The 21,102-nt window shown below is 46.5% G+C and overlaps 1 protein-coding gene across 6 annotated transcripts in view; it reads right to left on the reverse strand.

The window, feature by feature from the left end:
- Positions 1–491: 491 nt before the first annotated feature.
- The window catches only part of Lef1 (lymphoid enhancer binding factor 1), a 108,791-nt gene continuing 88,180 nt past the window's right edge, over positions 492–21,102 (reverse strand). For 4 of the 6 annotated variants that reach the window (XM_035451042.1, XM_035451040.1, XM_035451044.1 and 1 more), the window contains 3 exons: positions 19,135–19,242; positions 15,128–15,176; positions 14,457–14,491 (listed from right to left, as the gene is read on the reverse strand). In XM_035451042.1, coding sequence (XP_035306933.1) covers positions 14,457–14,491; positions 15,128–15,176; positions 19,135–19,242 — 192 coding nt within the window. Of the gene's footprint in view, positions 572–14,456; positions 14,492–15,127; positions 15,177–19,134; positions 19,243–21,102 lie in introns of those variants that run through there. The other 2 variants (XM_035451041.1, XM_035451038.1) reach the window with 1 other exon arrangement.

Consider the following 21,102-nt stretch of genomic DNA (forward strand, 5'->3'; position numbering starts at 1 on the left):
AAAAATTTGAGTTAAAAAAAAGAGAAGCAAACACAAGCTTGATCCTTTTGTACTGTTAAATAAAAACATGAAGAAGATAGGAAAATGAAGACAGAAACGGGAGGAGTCCTCCACAATTCTCACGCCAGGATGCTGACGCCTGCTCCGGTCCGGTTGCTGGCTCGGGTTGCACGTGACAAGGTACTATCCTTGCTGAAGGGTGATAGGTCTGCACAGAAGGGGAGTGCACACAGAGACCAGAAGCAATGCTGCTCAGTGGGCAGGGCCTGCTAGCATTCTCTTGGGCTTTTTTTTTTTTTTTTTTTTTTTTCTTTTTCAGAAACAACCGGTTTTCAGCTTGCTTTTGGAAGTTGGCGCTTGCAGGAGACAGGAAGGGAGGGCCGGCAGTGACTGTCTCTGTGGGTCAGCATCTCTAGCAGTGACCTCAGGGTAAAGAGGCTGTCAGAGCTCCTTGGGGTCAGCCGGGCAAGCTGTGGAGACAGTCTGGGTTTTCAACAAGCTTCCATCTCCAGAAGAGGACCTGGGGTCGCCGCCTTGGCTTTGCACGTTGGGAATGAGCTTCTTTTGCCACCTCAAGAAGGAACAAACGAAATGCTATTAATATGAACTGGCCACAGGCCTCTAGAGACTGTACCTTCTATTACAGGCAGCAATGTCTGACCTGTACATTTAAATGATCCATTTTCTCAAGTTCACGTTGGCTAAAATGGATACTAGCCAAAAGAAGTCCAAGTACATCCCAGGGTAGGTATATAAAACTTGGCTCTGTATATGCATGTGCAGAGCTATGATATGGCATGTATTTAAAGTGCTGGGTCTTGGTTAGACAGACAAAACACCATGTCTGAAAACAACATCCATAGGAGGAATGGACTAGGCATGAATTGGAGAGGTGAGCAAGAGCCAGGCCAGGCAATGGCCTGTCATGCTAAGTATTAGCTGGCTTTAGTTCACTTCCGGGAGCCACTGCAGGATTCTATACAGTTCTAGAACATTCCAAACAGCCAGCATGCTGCTAACTCCCACAGGACAAGCCTAGCACGCCCAGGATGTGCTGTGCATTCTCACAGGGCAAGGGGTGGAAACGCCTCCACTTTCACTTACGTTCTCAAGATGATTCCCTCCACAACCATGAAGACATTTAATGTTAGCCTAGAATGAGTACTCTGCACGGAATTAAAAACAACTTCTTCAAAAATGAAGAACCCCTAATTCCCAAAGTTTTAAGGACCTGAGATTTTACAAAGTGATTAAAGGTTAAAATGAAACACCGGAACAAGGAGATAGGGGAGAGCAAAGGCTCTCCTTCACCCCTTCCCTGGTCTCCATAACTATGAACTTGAGGCAGCGGTGCAGGAGCCCTGTGTCCCATCTGGAGTCGGTGACAGCCTCAGATGAACCCAGTCCTCTGCGCTTCTGATTGGTCTATCCCCCTTACAAGTAGACCGTTCCCCCAAAAGGTTAATTCTACACGGTGGGCTCTTCACACTCCCACTGAAGAGGAAAGGAAGGAGTCAGAACAATCAGACGGCAGAAACAAAGCTGCAACCATCTGAAGAGTTAAAGCAGCTTGAGTGGCCAAGTGCCTGCCACAGCACTGCAGTTCCGAGCACAAGAGGGCACCTGCCCACAAGCTGTGCTGAGGAGGCTGGGAGCAGCCTCTGTGCGTGGAGGACAGCGCACCTGTGAGTGGAGGACAGTGCACCTGTGAGTGGAGGACCACAGTTCCCACCACAGCTGTCCCCACAAACACCTGATCCAAACTGTGAAGCAACTCTATCCCCGAGTAGCTACTGAGAAACAAAACAAACCAAGAAAATGGGAACAAAGCATCGTAACAAGTTAACCGTGAAGTATCCAAAGATTTAAAATTCTTACTCTGCAAAGCTAACCTTTCCTAATTTAGCAGGACATCCTGTTCAGTTGCAAGTCTTTGTCAGGAACCAAGCAACACATCAGTCCTTCACAGGGAGGGTCAAAGAGCTACGAAAGGCAAGTCCAATGAGAGAGGAACAGACTAAATAAGTCTTGGGTGGGCATGAGCCCTGCACACCCTCTGTTTACTTTTTGTTTCTGAATGAAGGCTGTTTAAAGGCTTGCTCCAAGCTCTTGTTCCTGGGCAGCTTTCCTCTCAGTCTGACAGGAAAGTCTTTCTTACTTTCATTCATTCTTTCTTTTCTTTTTCAAGACAGGGTTTCTCTATTATAACAGTCCTAGCTGTCCTGGAACTTGCTTTGTAGACAGAGTTGGCCTCAAACTCAGAGATCAACCTGCTTCCCAAGTGCTGGGATTAAATGAAGGCATGCACCACCACCACCTGGTTGAAAATATTGTTTCTTAAGAACATATGGCCTTGAAGTCCTACACTGCTGGCCCAAGCCAGTCTGCTGGGATTTAGACCTGACTGGTCTTAGGGAGCTGGGAATGTCTCTCTGCTGGTGTCTGTCCCCAGCTCCAGGTGCAAGGAACTCTAAACCATGCAATAAAAACAACTGTGGCCTCGTTATGTCTCCATCCCCTTCTCTGCATGTCTGACAACAAGCCCCCCGTTCTTCCCTTCTTGAGTTGGGCTCAGCAATAATTAATAGTCAAGACAAGCATGGCTGCCTAGAACATCATTTTCCTCACGGGCAAGACATAACTTACCTGGGCACACTCTCCCCGTCTCCTCACAGTCATTCTTTCCTACATACTCAGGGTTTGGCTGCCTTTATCTCACCATTCTGTTGCCTTGCAACTTCCCCTGACAAGTTGGCCATCTTTAGAGAAGTCCCCTGCCTGGCAGCCTACCACCCCAGGTTGCATTCCTGTTGGGGAACTGTCATTTAAAGTGGCAAGGAGGCTCCTTGATTGTCCTTGGCCACCCTGTTAAAATACTTGGGCCCCAGGGCAGACGGGCTCTTACACCCCATGGGTGAAATGGGTTCTGTGGTGTGATGTCTTACATATATAAAATGGGTCAATTCAAGATTTTTTTTGAAGAAACAACTGGCACCGAGCTCCAGAGATGGAAGCCTCGCCACTGTCTGCAGTGGGGCGGGGCTGCTTGCTGGCAAAGGACAGGGCTCCACCCACTGAAGCCTTCCCTGGCAATCAAAGCAGCAATTACCAAGCCTCAGCTTCAAAGGGAGCCAGCAAGTCTCTCTTACAGATGTTCAGGCCAGTGCCCTGCCCCTCATACCCCGAGCACTATGCTTTTCTGGAACTGTCTCCAATCCAACATAACACCCCTCCACTCAGGTTTGGAACAGAGACCCCTTTTCTGGCTTAGGAAAGAGCAAAGCTGAAGATTCCTGGCAGGTGAACTTCAATGACCCTGAGACACTGGGCCTCTGGCCTTGGCACAAAACTGAGAGGGAAACAAATGCAGAATTCTATTAAAGGCCTGGAAGCTTGGGCAGCCCAGCCCCTTGTCCCAGCTATCGTTTGATGGGGGAAGCCCCTGACACCTGAGCTTGGCAGCTATACATGCCAAGGCAGGGCTAACAAGGCAGGTCTCCAGGTACAAAATGCAAACTCTCCTACCCTTTACAGCACGCTCAGAACCAGTTAGCAACCAAAAGCACAGGACTCTCCCCGCTCCCCACATTCCCCACCAACAACCACTTCAGCCCAAATGCCACCAGCAGGAAGTAGGGGCCTGGATGTGTCTCCAGTTATGACATCATCCTTGGGGAGACAGTATTAGAGATTAGTTTTGTGAGAGGTGAAAAGAGGTTTTAAGTGCAAGAATTGTCTTGTGCCAACATACCACACCCCTCATGCCAGCAGCCTTCCGTTCTCTGCCTGTTAGGGCAGGGCGTGAACTCCTGCGTTGCACAATTTGATGTATGTGGAGGGTGGCTATGCAGGGTTCCAGGGCAGGAAGCAAGCATGGTGGAGCGGTCTAGCCCTGTCTTTCTGCAGAGGAGACTAAGGCAGATTACAACATGACTGGCCAGAGGTGACCCCCGTAATGGCAGCTGGGCCATTTTCCCAAGCGTTCTGCTTCTACCGGGTCATCGTCTTATTGACTCCTAGGTGACTATGCCTGCCAGAAGCCTGTCCCTGGGTCAAACTTTACACAGTTTCATACCACCAGGACAGTACTGTGTGTTCTCACTTATTTGTAGAGGGGGAAATCATGACAAAGGGAGGTGATGAGCTTGCCTGACATCACCCAACCCACAGTGGGGGAAAAAAAAAACACTTCTGTGCTCTCAACACCTTTACCATCATACTTTGCAACTAAACTATCATTCACTTTCTTTACCCTTCCTACCTTCTGTGTGTCCATCACTAGGCAACAGCCCCTTTATCCTGGCAATGTGCTCTAAATCGTAGCTTTGCCCAACCCAAGATGCCACGCTGTTTGAAAGCAAACCAGTAAAGAGACCCAAGATCATAAAGCAACAATGACACTCTGATCCCTTCTGAGAGTCCGTCCTAATCTATGAAGCCTGGCTGTGTTTCCTTGGCAGTGAGACAACCCGGGGTTTGGGAAAAGGAAAAATGGAAAGGTGTGGTCAGGGAGCTTGACACTGAGTTTTGTTTCTGCACCTGAATCAGCCCTTAGTTCCTCCACATTCAGGACGGGACCATCACTAACCATAGAGCTGGGGGTGGGGGTGGGGGGTCAGGAAGGGGTCTGGAGCCCTGGCTTTGGACTCAGATTAGATCAAGGCAGAGGCCCAGTGTGCAGCTTTCTCCTTGCCTTACTCACCAGGTACTGCAACCTGTCAAGTTAAACTTTGATGGTATCAAGGTGACTTGAGGCAGGCCTGGGACCCATTGGCAATGACTGCAGGGGAGTTTCTGTCTTAGATCTACACAATACATATCAGCCTGGCCTGTGAGGATGCATGTCCTGTGGGGAGGCTGCTGCCGCAGTGACTGCTAGGACCTACACACATTTGCGGTTTGCTTTACGGCAGTGGTTCTCAACCTTCCTTGTGCTGCGACACGGCCCTTTAACACACTTCCACACGTGGTGGTGTCCTGCAACCATGCAGTTATTTTCATTGCTACTATACAACTTTAATTCTCTACTGTCATGAATCATAATGGAAATATCTGATATGCAACCCTGGTGAAAGGGTCATTCAACCCCCAAGGGGTCCCAACCCCACAAGTTGAGAGCTGCTGTTCTAGAGAAAGGCTCTGAATTAAGAGAACATCAAAGGCCCATTTTATTTCTGAGGACTGGAAGCCCCACTTCTAAAATGCTGTACCTAGTCCACATTTCTCTCATCTTGACACAAGTTCACGGAGGGAGGGCAGAGGTTAATGTCTTATAAATCGAGGCAGCAGATCCTTGTGTTTTTCTTTTCAGATCAGGGGCCCTTTGCTTTGATGCTGCCTTGTGAAATCTTTACAAGTACCTGGAAGACAGGGAAGTGACAGTACATGTGGGATAAGACCCTGAGGACAGTCCTCAGTCAGGCCGCAACCCAGTCTCCGAAGGCATGACCTTGTTTTACCCAGGAAGTCATTGCAGTGTGCCAAGCCCTGGTTCCTCATCTATAAGAAGCAGGTGGCAACCTGCCCTTCCTCCCAGTGTGTGGAGGGATGAAGGGAGAAAACAAGGGAGTTACTGGTGTCTGATGTTCTCAAAGGGAGAATAAGCCTCAGATACTGCCCTGGGATTTAAAGTGCATGGGTGAACTCCACTCAGCAGGCACTGTGGTAGGGCAACAACCCAGGGTTCCTCCACTCCCCATAAGGCTGAGAATGGGAGGGTCGAGGAGCCACAGGCTGACCAACAGAGAACCAAGACGAAGCACGAAGGAAGCCAGGTGATACCACTTATGGGATTTCTGGTAGAAAATAAAGAGCAAACAAGGGAATTCCTGGGTACAGAACGTCTTCTAAAACAGCGGGAGCAGAGCAAGTCTGAAAGGCAGAAGTCTCAGGCATGCAGTGTACGCTGAAGAGCTTGGCGAGTAGCAAGCTAGAGCTGAATTAAAACCAAATCTTGCTTTGGACTTTTCTGTCACATGGTGCATGAAGGAATGAAGTCTCCCTGCTAAAGCTCCAGGTGCCTGAGCAGGAGATCAGTGAAAACGCGGCTTCAGGCCTGGAGGACAGTGGAGGGATTAGAACGACATACGGAGCCACAGTGGTGCCATGGAATTCACGCACAAACCCAACATATTTTACTTTTCTGCACAGCACCCATGTACCTCTAAGTCTAATAGGCCCTTTACTTTCGACTTTTATTATTCAAATAAAATTCTTTTTTAATTTTTTATGTTCCAATCCCCACAGCATGACAGAAGCCATACAGTCCTGGTAGAGGGGAATCGTTCGACATTGCAAAGAAAGTTACAAAAAAAAAAAAAAAATAGAGACAGCAGTTTAAATTTTTTCCTATATTACTTGGAGTCATTTACAGTAATGCCAAACTACCACATATTTAATGCCAATATACCACACATACATTGTAGCATATAAATATGGTACACACTGCAGAGTGTGCATGAAGTACTAAGAAATAAATTTCAGAGCACCATGTTGAAGGCAGAATTATACTTAAAGCCTTTTTTTAAAAATCTATTTTATGTGTATAGGTGTTTGCCTACATGATGTCTCCACATCACCCATGTTCCTGGTGTCCGGCAGAGGCCAGAAGAGGGTGCTGGATCCCCTGGACCTGGGGTTACAGGTGAGCTGTGAGCTGCTATATGTGGGTGCTGAATATCGAACCCAGATCCTTTGGGTGAGCATCCAGTGCTCTTAATTGCTGAGTCCCCTCTCCGGCCCCCTTAAATCCTTTATAAAAAAAGTCCATGTTTGGAGCGGTGGGTATTGACAGTGGTAGAGCCTGTCCTTGGAGTTTCTGTTGTTGTGATAAAACACCAAAAGCAGCATGGGGGGTGAAGGGTTTATTTCATCCTACACTTCCCAAGTGCAGCTTGCTCAGGCACCACGCACCACGTGCAGGGCCTCCCACACCATCGCTAACTAGGAAACCGCTCCACAAGCTTGCCTAGCAGCTACTCTTAGGGAAGCATTTTCTCGGTTGTGATTCCCTTTTCTCAGGTATCTCCAGCCTGTGTCAAGTTGACAAAAAAACCAACCAGGATACCTACCATGTACAAGGTTCTACCCAGGGTACCACACACATACCCACTTCCAAGTTCTGATATTTAAACAGACAGAGCTCTGGGTTTCTGAAAGCTCTATTGCTCAGAAGGTGACACTTCCCAAAGTTCTAGGTACCTCACTGAGAAACAGATCCTAATAAAATTTGTCTAAAACAGTGCCTTCTTATTATAGAAGTTATTTTAGTAGATAGCTGTAATTGCCTATCATAGGTTTCGGAACTATTCTAGATGTTATGTTATCTCAAGGGGGTTTAAGTATGCCTCTTGTGCACCTCTTCACTCCCAGTTAAATATTTTCAAATTTATTTCTTGTACATGGGTGCTTTGCATGCATGCATGTGTGTGTACAACGCATGTGCCTGGTACCTTGGAGGCAAGAAAAGAAAGGGGCTTTGGCTACCTGGGGACTGGAGTTGTAGATGGCTATGAACTGTGTTGGTTCTGGGATTTGATCTCAGGTCCTCTGGAAGAATAGCCAGTGCTCTTAACCACTGAGCCATCAGCTAAGTTGTAGTGTCATCTCATCAGTGGACCTGGTCATCATTTGAGCTCTATTTTCCTATTCCTGCTTCTCTGGCCCAACAGTATGATGGTTTTTGGTTCCACAAGATGGTCCTGTAAGCCGAATACAGGCTGTTCCTGTACAGTTGACCCTTGTTGGTAAGGATGCTTTCCGGTCAGATGTGAACTGGCACATATCTGCATATAATGTGCTTTAAGCCAGCTCTAGATTTCGTCTAATACCTAAAGCAACGCAAGTGCCATGAAATGGTTGTTTTCTGTATTGTGTAGGGGATAATATGGCAAGAAAAAAATGATTTGCAACATGCCTGCTATAGACACAAGTATTGCAGGTTTAACCGCACAAGTGAGAAGGAGCACCGATGCTCCCTCGAGTGCTGGAGAGGCCTACAGTAGGGCAGTCCTACCTGACGCCATTCTCACAAAGCCAGCACAGTTGTGCTTCTTTGGAACGTTCTGAAGACTCACCCCCAGAGTCTTTAATCTACAGCTGTCTTAACCCACAGCTGTGGCTGCAAAGACTCTGGGTTCTAACTGTGCCTGTCAGTGTGCAGAGCATACTGTATCATGTGGATGACTGTGTGGTTTAAATGAGAAGTCTTCCATAGTCTCGGGCATTTGAACGTTCAGTCCCCAGTTAGTGGGGCTGTTTGGGGAGGCTTAGAAGGTGTGGCGCTGTTGGAGGAAGTGCGTCACTGGAGGCGGGCTTAGAGAGTTTGCCAGTTCTAGTTCACTCTCTCTGCTTCCTGTTGTGGTTCAAAATGTGAGCCTTCAGCTTCTTCAAGCTCCTGCCACTACGCCTACTGCTTGCTGCCATGTGTCCCTGCCATGGTGGAACCAGAGCCCAAATAAACTCTTCCTTCTGTATGCCTTGGTCTAAATGTTTCATCACAGCAACACTAAGTAGCCAAAACAATGACCACAGGAATCCTGGACTCAGGAGTCATAATTTAAAGACTTATAGTTTACATGGCAGCTGCTTTAGCCAAGTTGTCATTATGTAACCATCTCTACGTTAAAATAGTGTGGCCAAGCCTCACCCTCCCTGTCAGAGGTCTGAACTTTCTAAGGAACATTACAGTTCAGAGTGCTCTTACAGATTCCTTATCGAGGTTTTTCCTCATCTGTGGCAGGCATGGCAGTCATTTGTAGACAAACAGCTCACCAAGAGGAGGGAAGATGTAGGTAGGCCATTCCTTCAGAATGGACAAGCCAGGGACAGAAGCTGTGGAAGAGCCCTTTCAGGACACCAAGCTCTCCAGCTTCAAACAAGTAAGCCAGGAATCTGAGGCAAGACAGATGCAGCCAGCAGCCTCCTGCCTAGGAACTAGACACTGCATCGTGAAGGGAGGCAGAGGGAAGCCTCCCCTAGGGGGCGGTGCTGAGCGCAGAGCAACTGTCTGCTTGGGAGACCTAACTCCAGCTGGGTGGACACTGCACAGCCAGGAACTGAGACACTCACTGCCTGGGACCCCTGGCCCCTCTAACCTGAAAGCCACTCATCTCTGGAGAGAGGGGCTCCTTCCCCAAGTCTTCAACTCCCACTAACTACCTTCTGCTTGTAACAATTCCAATCTAGTGCTTCCTGCGTATTACAAAAGGAAGAAGGGGCGAGCAGGTGATGTTTTCTCTTTCTAGGTACAGGCAGGCGCCTTCATTTTTACTTTGAGACTCTGGACAAGTGTTAGGATTTCTCCAGCTGCCTCCAACTTCCCTTTAATTTCATCATTTCAAAAAAAAAGCCCAGTAGACTGGAGAGATGGCTCAGAGAGAGGTGAGAAGTACACCTGCTCTTCCCAAGGTCCAGAGTTCAATTCCAGCAACCACATGGTGGCTCACAGTCATCTATAATGAGATCTGATGCCCTCTTCTGGCATCCAAACATACATGGAGGCTGAATACTGTATACGTTATATATATATATATATATATATATATATATATATATTATATATATATATATGCATGCCTGGCTTGGTTTTCTAATTCGACGCCAACCCAGTGGCAGACACCTAGAATCCGGGGCATGTAATGAGGTTGGTTCAAGTACACTTATGGGGTAGAATTACGAACAACGATTAGGGAACCGGCTCAAATGTGCCAGGGTGAGATTCAAATTATATAGGAAATAAACGTCTTTCAAAGACCACAGAGGATGTTTGACCACTTCCCAACTCCCAGAGGACAGGGCTGGAACTGGGGCGGCATTACAGGCTCCCCCGACCCTCGGGGTTCTGGATTCTTGCTGTCCCTACATCTCAGTTCTTGCTCTGCAGATGGGAGGTCCTGTGGGAGGAATCACAGGACCCAGGAGCCTCGAGCCTTTCAAATGCCAGCATCAAACAGAAGCCAGAAACAGGTTTTTTTTTTCCCCCAACGTAAATCCAAGGCCTGCACAATTAACTCCTGTAGCCTGTATAGCACTTGCAATTACCTCTCCCACACAGCTCCTGGCCCCAAGGCAGGAGGCTGAAGGTTTTACTTAGTGATAAACAGACTTCTTCATTTAGTTAGCAAGCCTCTGAGATAAAGATTATGCCAAAGCCAAAGTGGGGATGCGGTGGGTAGGGGTGGGTGTGAGGGGGTTGTGTGTGTGCCTCTGTGTCTCCAGGTGCAGTTCTGTGCCTTTAGCCAGAGGAGCTCTCTACCTTCTTAAAGTATCCTGCTTCTCCTTTTAAATTAGTTTGTGGATACCATATAATCAGAGGCACTACACTGAAACCATATCTCTGTATAATTTTGTCTCTGGGGTTTGCTGTACTACAATAAATATTAATAATCTTGTTTATAGAGTTGGTTTTTAATTAATAAATTCAAGTGATCAATTTTCCTGATGCTTCAAAACTTCCAGTTCTTTGCTTACTCTCTTTCGAATCTTCACTAATGATCTCTGGCCCCTTACAAGCTGCTGAGGTGTTGCAGTTTCCAAATCAAACCCACACCGAAGCCCTACAAACTCCTGGCGAAGCCATCACTGTGCTGTGGAATCTAGGAACTCCGCAGTCAATCCACAGCCCAAATGCCAGCCACCCAGGATACGATCCCTTTCCTACTCAGATTCACCTATTTATTTCACATACTCTTTAGTGCTATGTAACGTGCTGTATGTAACTCGCAGCTCCTATCATATCATTTTATATTTACCCATCTTCTGCCTACAGCCCCTCAAACTGGAAACTCCTGCAGGAAGGGAAAGGATCCCAGTTAGCAAGTAGCCCCTCCCCAAGGCGGCGCTTACCCGGCAGGAGTCACCCACCCTGGGGGCTTGCTGGGTGAATAAACCATGAGTGTCTCTGACACTGGCCTACCAGCAGACACAGCAGGGTGGGTGCAGTCTCACCTCCCAAGGCCCTGGGCTCTCAGCTTTCCCACAAAACCGGGAAAGGATGCCACGTGGCTTGTTCAAAAGAGCCCACAAGAATGGCTCTTACTGATGCCATTTCCAGCTGGACAAAGTGTGCTCTGCTCCTGAGAGCGGGTCAGCAACAACCCAGAATCAATTTGCATGTGGAATTTCCATACATATCTCACTGTGGTGGATCTTCCTCCTCCTCCTCCTCCTCCCTTCCTACATGGGGCTTCAAATGCCACGTGGGATACCTGCCCCCAAACACAATCCAAGCAATCTGAGGAGTGGAAACACAAGTGTCTGGAGAGACTTTTAGCATTTGAGCCGGATATTCAGGGGTGTGAGCTCAAAAGGTCTTTCTCTTTAGTAGGAGTTTCTTTAATGACACAAAGTTAGTGTCATCATGGACCAATGGAATGGAAGGGAGGACAGAAACAACCCACGAATCCACAGACAACTGGTTCTTGACAAAGATTCCTTAGGTATATACTGAGGAAACCACAACTACTTGAAGAGATAGGAGGGAACACTGAATACCCTCCTCAAGAAGGTTGAAACTAGACCCCCGTGTCTTACTTTACTCGGATCGAAAATCTAAATGTAAGAGCTGAAACTCAAAAACTATTAAGGGAAAAAGTAAACGCTTCCAGACACTGGCGCAAGGACCAATTTTGGGAACAGAACTCCAGTAGAAAGAAAAGAACTACATAAGGTATCTCATTGGATTAAAAGGCTTTGACTAAAGAGCCTTCCTTCAGGACAGGAGAAAAGCTTTCCAACTACGAACCTGACAGGGGCTAACATCCGCAATATATCAAGAACAAACAAAACCTCTGGGGGCAGTTGGCTAAGCATGCACACGGCTAGAGGATCTGAGTTCGGCTCCCAGCACCCACATCAGGGGCTCCCAGCTGCCTGTAACTCTGGCTCAAGGGGATTCAGAGCCCTTTTCTGGTCTCCACAGGCACTGCACTCATGTACACAACCCTCTTCACAGTTAATTTTTATTTTTATTTTTCAGGTCAAGGTTTCTCTGTGTAGCTTTGTAGACCAGGCTGACCTTGAATTCACAGCGATCGGCCTGCCTCTGCCTCCGCCTCCCAAGTGCTGGTATTAAAGGCGTGTGCCACCACCACAGTTAAACATTTTAAGTGACTTCAAAGCAAACAAAACCCTCAAAAACATAACAAACAAACACAGTAATACAATCGCTACATGGGGGTAAATCACCCAAACAGATACTTTTGAGAAAACGGTCAACATCTTTAGCTATCAGGGAAATGCAAATTACAACTACACTGGTAAACACATACTAGTCACAGCACAGCCATGTCGGATAGGAACTCTTGCATATTGTTGGTGGGAATGTAAGTCAGTAAAACCATGTGGAAATTAATATATGGTGGTTTCCCCAAAACACTAAAAGTAGACCAACAGTATAATCTGGCTCCTGGGTATACACCCAAAGTCAGTGTACAACAGAGATGCCCATTCACCTATGATTCCAGAGGGGCTGTTCACAATAGCCCAGCCGAGTGACAGAACCAGCCCAGGAGTTTGGCAACAAATTAACGAGGTAAAGAAAATGTGTTAGACAGACATACACAGTGGAGTACTATTTAGCTATAAAGGATAACGAAATTCAGTCATTTGAACATAGAGTAAGTCATTAGAAAAGTGGAATAATCTAGACCGAGGTAAGCCAATGTGTTTTCTCTCAATGTGGAAGCTAGAAGTTTTCAACAGCATGAAAGTGGAGAAGGAAGACTAACTGGGGAGGAAGAGGGCTAGCAGAGGGGAGGAGAGACACGGAGAGGCAGTGTGGAGGAAGGCGGGCGGCAAGTCAGAACACAGCACACTGACACAGGTCTGCAGAAAGGCCCAACAGGGATGGGGGTGGCCGTGCGTCAAGCAAAAAGAAATATTAAAATTCCAAGTGGAAACTTGAATCTCTGTAAGCTAAATTAAAAATAAAAATAAAACAATTTAAAAAGGCTATTCCATAACAAAATTCATTATTTTGTGTACTAACCCAAAGAGTTAACTTTAAAAAAAAAATCTTTTTTTCAAGAAAAGGAAAGAAGACCCTGAAAATTCAAAGGAACTACTAGGAAACAAGAAAGGTGAGGAGACCCAGGAAGGGGGGTTGAGATGGGGGGGAGGTGGGATTGAGTGGTGGGGAGGGTGCATATGACCAAGCTAGGTGTGTGTGTGTACTGGAGCGTCAGTGCGAAGCCTACTAATGTGTAGTTAACTGTATTGAGTTTTAAGAGACACGTGACGTGTCCCTGAGTGCACTAGAGGAGGCCTGGAGGAGGAGTCCCTGTCACCTCCCGGCTCGGGCACTGACTGGGCTTCATTAGCTTTTAAGTGTACTTGTCAGAGTGCTCTCAGAACTGAGAAATGGCTGTGGGGATTTCACCTCATTCTACAGTCTGGAAGTGAGGAGAAACTTCGGGCAAATGATCCGAGACACTGGCACGAGGATGGGGCAGTGGCAGATCTTCCTTGGGTGACGGGACTGTGGCCTTCAGGCAACAAGAGCTAGCTGGTTTTGAGTAGAGAAGTGACATCATCCATTTGTGTTTTGGAAAACCCCTCTGAGAGCAACAGGGATGACCGGTGGAAGGAAAGTCTGTGGCCATGACAATTCCCCAGAGGCTACCACATTAGCAGTATACTAAGGAACAGGGGCTGGGCAGTCTTGAAAGGCAAGGTGGTAAAGAGGACCCAAAGGCAGTCCAACAGGACCAGGGACTAACTACACTGGTTCTAGGGAAAGAACACCAAGGAAACAAAGGCAACACCTTGTGGAGAACAGCTACACCCCGTCAACTCAAACTTAAGACCCAGCCTTCAGTGACGAGGCCAGCTTCCCTGGGTCGTGCGGCCAGAAATTAAAGACTTACCATAAAAATAAGTGAATGCAGTTTTACTTAACAAATCCTAGGGCACTGGCTAACAGTAGAAAAACGCACAACAGAAGAAATAAATCAATCACCCAAGTGCTCGTGTGATATTTTAAAATAGAAAAAACAAAACAAAACAAAGCACATGAATCTTTCTCGCTACAAATAGAGTGCCCACATGTCGTTCCAACTGAGTCTTTACCATGTAACAGGACTGAGGGGTTACAGTGACTTTCCTCAGACCCATCCCTGTTGGATGAGGAGGGTGACATGCTGCTTCCTATTTTTTTTTTAAGGGCAGATTTTCCACTGGTTGGTAAGAAATAGCTGAGAAGAAAACCCTAAAGGCAAGAGAATACAGAAGTAAGCAGGATAAAAGGTTTAGCGGAGGTGAGAGCACACTGTATCGCAAACACACAGCTGGGATAAAAACCAGGGGCACTTCAACAGTGCTAGTCTGATTCTGGTGGCGTTTTCCTCTCTCAGGGACAATGCTGAGCGGGACTGGTGAAGAGCGGGACGATCCACAAGCAAAAGCCTCTTGTTAGAGCTAAATCAGCAATAGGACCAGAGAGGTGATCTTACCATGTTTCAGATGTAGGCAGCTGTCATTCTGGGACCTGTACCTGCAGAAAATTGTGCCTTTAACAAATTTTTATGGAGAGGTTTCTGTACATTCCAAATACGTAGTAGTAGCTACAATATCACGTGGACCTGTTCGCTTTGCTTTCTATGGTTCTCATAGCAGCCATTTCTGTTTGTGCAGCACATGGTAGGAGGAAAAAGGAGCCAACGTGGGACCTCACTGACTCCTGCAATCAGTGCAAGCCCCGCCGTTGTGGCGTTTAGTATTAGGAACCCAAAACTCATGAAAGACTCTCAAGGGAATACAGGGTTGCAATGTTGTACTGTCATCATAAAAGTCACATCTTTAAGGACTATGCAAACAGAGCAGAAGCAGAAGCAAAGAGGACACAGACATCAGAAGGAGAAAAAAAAAATATCAACCACAGCTCCTAACTATGACTCTGGGGCACGGGGACGGGAAAGGATGTGTTTGTTTGTTTGTTTGTTTGTTTGTTTGTTTGTTTGTTTTACAGGAACCTTCACATTTAAAAGAAAAGTCTTTTTGAAATGTTAAGGAATTTCAGGAGAGAAAGTTGAGAGAAGGGATCACATGTGACAGTCACAGGAAGAGGCAGACTATTTACAAGGAGTCTGGCAGAAGCAGAAGTAACAAGAGCAAGCCACGTGGTACCTACCTGAAGTGGATTCCTGTAGTTTCTCTCTCTTCCTCTTCTTCTTCTTGCCCTGGAGGAACAGAGGCACAGCGTCAAGACAGAGTGTGGAGGGGAGGCATGCAGGTGTACACTGTACGAAAAGCACAGTCAGAAGGTGGCCGGCCAGCGAGCCACCCAGAGTGACCGACTTTCAGTACGGCTGCGCGTGCACGTGTGGGATTCCTGTATTCCTGCTTCCTTGGCTACCCTTCCCTCCCGACTGCCGTGGTCAGAGCATGTCTCAGGTGGTGCCCGCGTTGAGTCTGTGAATGACGTGAAATGCACTACACAATATTTTATGTCCACAGTGTCCACAGAGTGTCCAGATCCCTGCGGCAGAAGCATGCTGTAACCAGGGAGAGGGAGAGGAGGAAGGGGAGCCCGGGAAGCGGAGACCTCTCCCTCTTCAGACACATGTGGCACCGATACAGGAGCCATTTTAAATACGTTTCAAACACAGCTCAAGGACAAACTCAAAAATCTGGTCACATTTTAAGCAGCTTAAAGTTTTCATTTCTCTTCGAAACTACTTGCACTTCAATAGGCTACAGCCACAGCCCTCTTCCACGAATCCTAAGTGGCTCACCTGTAACAGGTATTGTCAGCCGACTAACGAACGTCCACCGTGTACTTATGTACCTCAGAAGTACATAAGTTTTATGAAGTTGACTGACACTCTTCCTAAACACTAAGGGAACAGCCCAGATCAAAAAGAACATCATCTTTTATCTGACTGAAGGTGTTCCAGGGAAGGAAGGACACATACTTGCTGCAGGCATCACTATCCTTCAGGCAAACCTAGTTCCTGCAGTTTGGGATGTTCCGATGAGTGAGGCTATTTCCTGTTGGAACCCTCTGCACTTTCCTCTCCTGCTCCCACCTGCGTGGGTCTCAAGTGTCATCTCTTGCAAGTACTTTCTCTGTCCCGTGCCCCCTCCCTCTTCCTTAGACACACCTGGGGCTCTCCTGCTGAGCAGATTCCCCCATGACCCTGAGCTCAGGGCCACTGCCCATCTATTTGCCAGCAGTGCTATAGGCTCCGCCCTCAGCCTCTTCCCACCCTCCACCTTGCAGCCAGCCAGTGTGTAGTACAATGAGAGTCACTGCTGCTACCCTTCATTTGTTAATTTAGCTATAAATCAGTGAGGTGGGAGATCCCACAAACTATTTGATCCTGGGAGACAGGATAACCTCACTCAAAAAAAAAAAAAAAATCTATGTACTGTTGATTCACAAAAACTTCATTCATTAGCCCAAATTATGGAAGTAAACTTCAATTGTAAAAAAATCAGTGATTCCACTGTGTGGGCCGTTTTAACGCTAAACCCAGATGTAGGTTTAATGATCCCAGAGGCCCAGAACATCCTGGCCTCTGACATCCTGCTCCTGATGCTAAACCCCTGCTGGGAATATTGTTTTCGAGGGTGCTCTCACAAGACTCTGCTTTCCCTTAGCCATCGATGGGATGGTTAAAAAAAGTAATATCATCGAAGCTGGGTTTTCCCTTCATTCAGGCAAGGCACGGGAAAACAATTTTCTTTTACAGTCATGGAGAGTAAAATCTTTAAAGATGAAATCATAGTCCACTAGCTTTCTTCAAAACTACTCTTTTTGTGGGGGGCGGGGCAAAGGAAGCTGTAAGATGCAGGAGAAAGGGAACACATGCAAATATCCTTTCCATCTTTCTAAATACTAAAACCTATCACTTGAAGACCAGAACTGAAATTTTCAAGACATTCAGCAAGCAATGCAGGTATGTGCAAACCTCCAGCTCTGCCAAGCTCTTATATGGGGTCAGAGGGTAAAGGTCAGTGGTCACCTCCCAGGAAAGCCACAGCCAAAGGGCATGCAGGATAGGTCGAGAAGAGGACACATACTGTCCCCCTTAAAGGGCACAGCCAAGGCTCTGTAGGCACGGATGCTAATTACTGATCAGGGGACAGAGGCCAGTAGCCACAGAGCTAGTCCTCAGGAGGGAAGCTATGAAGATCCTCAAGTCAAGCCGATGCGGGTATAAATTGCAGCTCAGCTACCTACCCCATCGCTGTGGACAAATTACCTAACCTCGCCGACCTCACCAGCCCTGAGAGGCAGAGTAATGATGCTGACTGATGCCATTGGACAGCTGTGAGGATGGAAAGTAACCGTAGAAACGTGAAACATCCCCTACAATCAGCGTGCGGTAGTTGTTAAAACAACCAAAACAACAACGTCGGCCATGACTGTGCCGTTGCTTCCAAGCAGCTGCCCACAGGATCTTATTTCCTGTGTCAAAGTCATTTCTGACATGCACGCTCCAAATTCTGAACAGCATTATCTGTGGAGCATATTGTAGAATTCCTAGAAAGACACAGATGTGCTCAAATGCTGCAGTGTCTGATATGGACATGTGACCTCAGACACACACTGTTGTCACGGTCTCCATGGCAACTGCAGCTTCCACAGCAAAGGCCATCATTACACTGCACACTGATTCGCGGCTTGGCAGGTGCGGTGGTTGGAGGGACGCTTCCTCTATGTGAAGCCTGACCTGAAAGGCATTCCTGCTGCTGGTCTCCTGCCAGAGACTAACGTGTCCCCTCAAATTCCCACACTGAAATCTTAACACCTCCCGACACCCCAGAATGTGATGGAATAAGGCAGAACCTCTGGGAGGTGCCGACTGCGGCACGGACCGATGCTATGAACAGGACTCGTCCTTGGGGTAGGGGCGGCCTGTGAGAACACAGCCAAGTGTGCCCTTGGTCTCCGGTATCTAAGCCTCCAGAACATCTAGCAATAAATATTGTTTTTATAAGCCACCTAGGCTATGGGATTCTACTGCAGCTGCCTGAGCTGAGCTTAAAATGATTTTCAAAACATTCTACTATTTAAGAATCTCAACCATCAAAATTGTTACTTTCTATAAAATGACAAAATTTCAAATATATCATTCATGATATGTTATCTATGTAATAGTCTTACTACAGCAAGACGATGTCAGTAAGATGTTCAGGCTACATAGCGATAAGAGAGCTGGCAGTACAGGTGAGGTGGTTCTTGACAACAAAATTACAGATTTTCGTATAATTTTGATATAATAAAAAACCTAGAACATGATAATCCCTGCTCCATCTTTATTCAAAGTACATATAAGATGCCAGGGTACATTAATGTGAGATTTAAAAAAAAAAATTAGTTCTAATCTTGTGTCAAATAGTCACCAAAATATGGTGTCAGATTTGTAAAATATCATCACCTGGAAAGAAATCTGACATGTGTCAAGAACTTTAAAATGTTTATAACTTCTTCCTTGAAACCCTGCTGCTGTGAATCTAGCCTTTGGAAATAATGGTGCTGTGTACAGAAAAAAACACCCTACTATGCACATTTCCACAGCAGGGGGTATCATGGGAATCTGAAAGGAGAAAAGGAAAAGAAAAATATAAAACCAGGAAAAACCAGGAAACTGAGACACTCACTTAATGGAATATGGACATAAACACAATTTCACACACACACACACACACACACACACACACACACACACACAGACACACACAAAATGAATTTTTATATAAGAACAGGAAACATGCCATAATAGTATTTTTACCTATATGTGAAACTAAAGATACACAGAAAACATACTAGAAGGGAATATAGTTATCACTAATCTTGCCTTTATGTGGTGAAATTATAGGGTTTTTTAAATTTGTTTTACATGTTTTTCTGGTATTTTAATGATAAGGGGTTTTATGTTTTGATCTTTAAAGGAGCTTTATTTTACAAATAAATTAGTACTCACAGCAACAAAATAAAAGCTTAAAGTTTTCAGAACCCAACGTACTCATGAAATCTTTATTACACAGTTCGTTAATTTCCCAAAACAAGAAACAGTGCCAACACCATGCATCCTCCAGACATTCCCTTGAGAGCCAGGGAGAGCAAGGCAGGGGGGGGGGTGGGAGGGGGTGGGGGTGGAAAGCCATGGGGATCAAGAAAAGGCTTACATAATTGTCTCTTGCTGACCAGCCTGGATAAAGCTGCATATGTAGCTGTCTTTCTTTCCGTGCTAATTCATAATATTTGGCCTGCTCTTCCCGGGAGAGGGCGTGCCACTAAAACCAAAAAGGAAAAGGGAAGAGAGAAAAGGTAAGTGAGGCAGCAACCGTCCCGCTATGTTTCAAACTCTGATGTATGGATTTGACATAAGCATTTCACTTCTAGAGGGAAGCAGCCCTGGTACTACAGGAACCCTCCTCGGACGGAGGCCGGTGGCTGGAGTAAAACTCACATTTCAGTCTCTCTGCCATGGGGTCCTGTATCACATGCAACACATCAAAGCCCTTACAGCAAAAAGACTGTCATCCACCCGTTCCCTCTGCCAATGTAAATTAGAAAGAACCCCAATACCCAACTTTTCCCTCTTTCTTCATCTGGAGCTTACACCAGTAACTGAGCCTAAGCAGCATTTATTTATGCTGAATGTGGTAATTTCCACATGCCTTTTAGGACAAACACACCCCTTTCCCACCCAGGTGCTCTCCCAACTAGGCCATCTGAAGTCTGGACCCCGAGTCATGTGATACCATCCGGCAAGACATTAGAAGTCACCCATCTCCGTCGCCTCACACTCACACAGCCTACAGCTCCAGAATACTGATAACGCTACTCACACCACACACTTCTGACTGTGGTTAGCATCTGTCCAGTGGAGAGCAAGAAACAATGTCTAAACTTGCTTGTCATCTATGAGACTGGGGTTTCTGACACAGAACATACACTCGCTGGCAATCTTTGAGGCCGTCCCCCATCCCCCACCCCCCACCTCAATGTAACTGATAAGCAACAAAATTCTGTGATTCTGAAGGCAAGGTATCCACCTGGGGTCTTGAAGACTTTACACGCATACTTTCTTGTTCACTTATTTGTGAACCACTTGTCTGGGTTCCCGGCAGATAGTTTTCTAGTACTTCCCCCCACTTGTTCAGTACCAGGACCTGCCAGAAAAACCTTCCATGGAGAAGTGGGGGTGACCCCTAACTGTGAGATGATTTCACTAAGTGATGTAGCTGCTAGAGGAGGAAGGGGCCCTCCTTGAAAATGTCACTTAGGTAGCTGGGAGCCTCTGCCTCCTCCAGTTTTGTACTAGGCAGTCTAGTGCATTGATTCCAATTCATTTCATTTACCTTGCTTTTATTTGTTTCTGGCTTTTGTTCCTCCCCCCTCCTCCTCCCCCCGAAATGAATTAAAAAGGAAAAAGAGGAAAAAGAAGGTGTGGTTGGTTGGGGGGTGGGGAGGAGAAAGAGGAGAGGAGCTGATGGCCTTGGACTTGAAGGTTTGGCTCATCAGCGGTTTTTTTTCCTAAGGAAAGCGGGGATGCCTGCTGCTCTAATCTGACAGGACAACAAGGGAGCCATCTCACAGGACTCCTGGCACCTTCCCCCCATGCCAGCAGGGCAGCCACAGCGGAGCCCACAGGCCGGGCAGCCACTTCCAAGCATTTTGAAATCCCCTTTAGGGTCGGCCCTCTGTGGTGGATTGGGCAGATGGTTATTTTTTATTTTTTAAATGGCACTAGAAGTGCAGAATGTAAAGTTAAAAAAGCACGACACACAGGTGACTTGGTGTGAGCATAAAGGCAAATCAGGTGATATGCTTTTATTTTATTTATTGGTGTGTGTGTGTGTGTGTGTGTGTGTGTGTGTGTGTGTGTGTACGGGCACATGTACCACAGCACACATATAGCAATTTAAGGATAATTTATGTGAATTGATTCTCTTCTTCCAACATGTGGCTGGGTCTCAGGGATCAAACTCGGGTCATCAGTCCTGGTACCAAACACCTTTAAAACCTGCTAAACTATCTTGCTGGCCCATCGTAATATACCTTTGTCACAAAACAAGAGCAACAACAAGGGGGAAGGTGGCAGAAGAGTCTTAACAAAAGAAGTTAAGGAAAGACAGTTCTTTGTACTA

Source organism: Cricetulus griseus (genome assembly GCF_003668045.3).
Source record: "Cricetulus griseus strain 17A/GY chromosome 1 unlocalized genomic scaffold, alternate assembly CriGri-PICRH-1.0 chr1_0, whole genome shotgun sequence".
NCBI classification, from domain to species: Eukaryota; Metazoa; Chordata; class Mammalia; order Rodentia; family Cricetidae; genus Cricetulus; species Cricetulus griseus.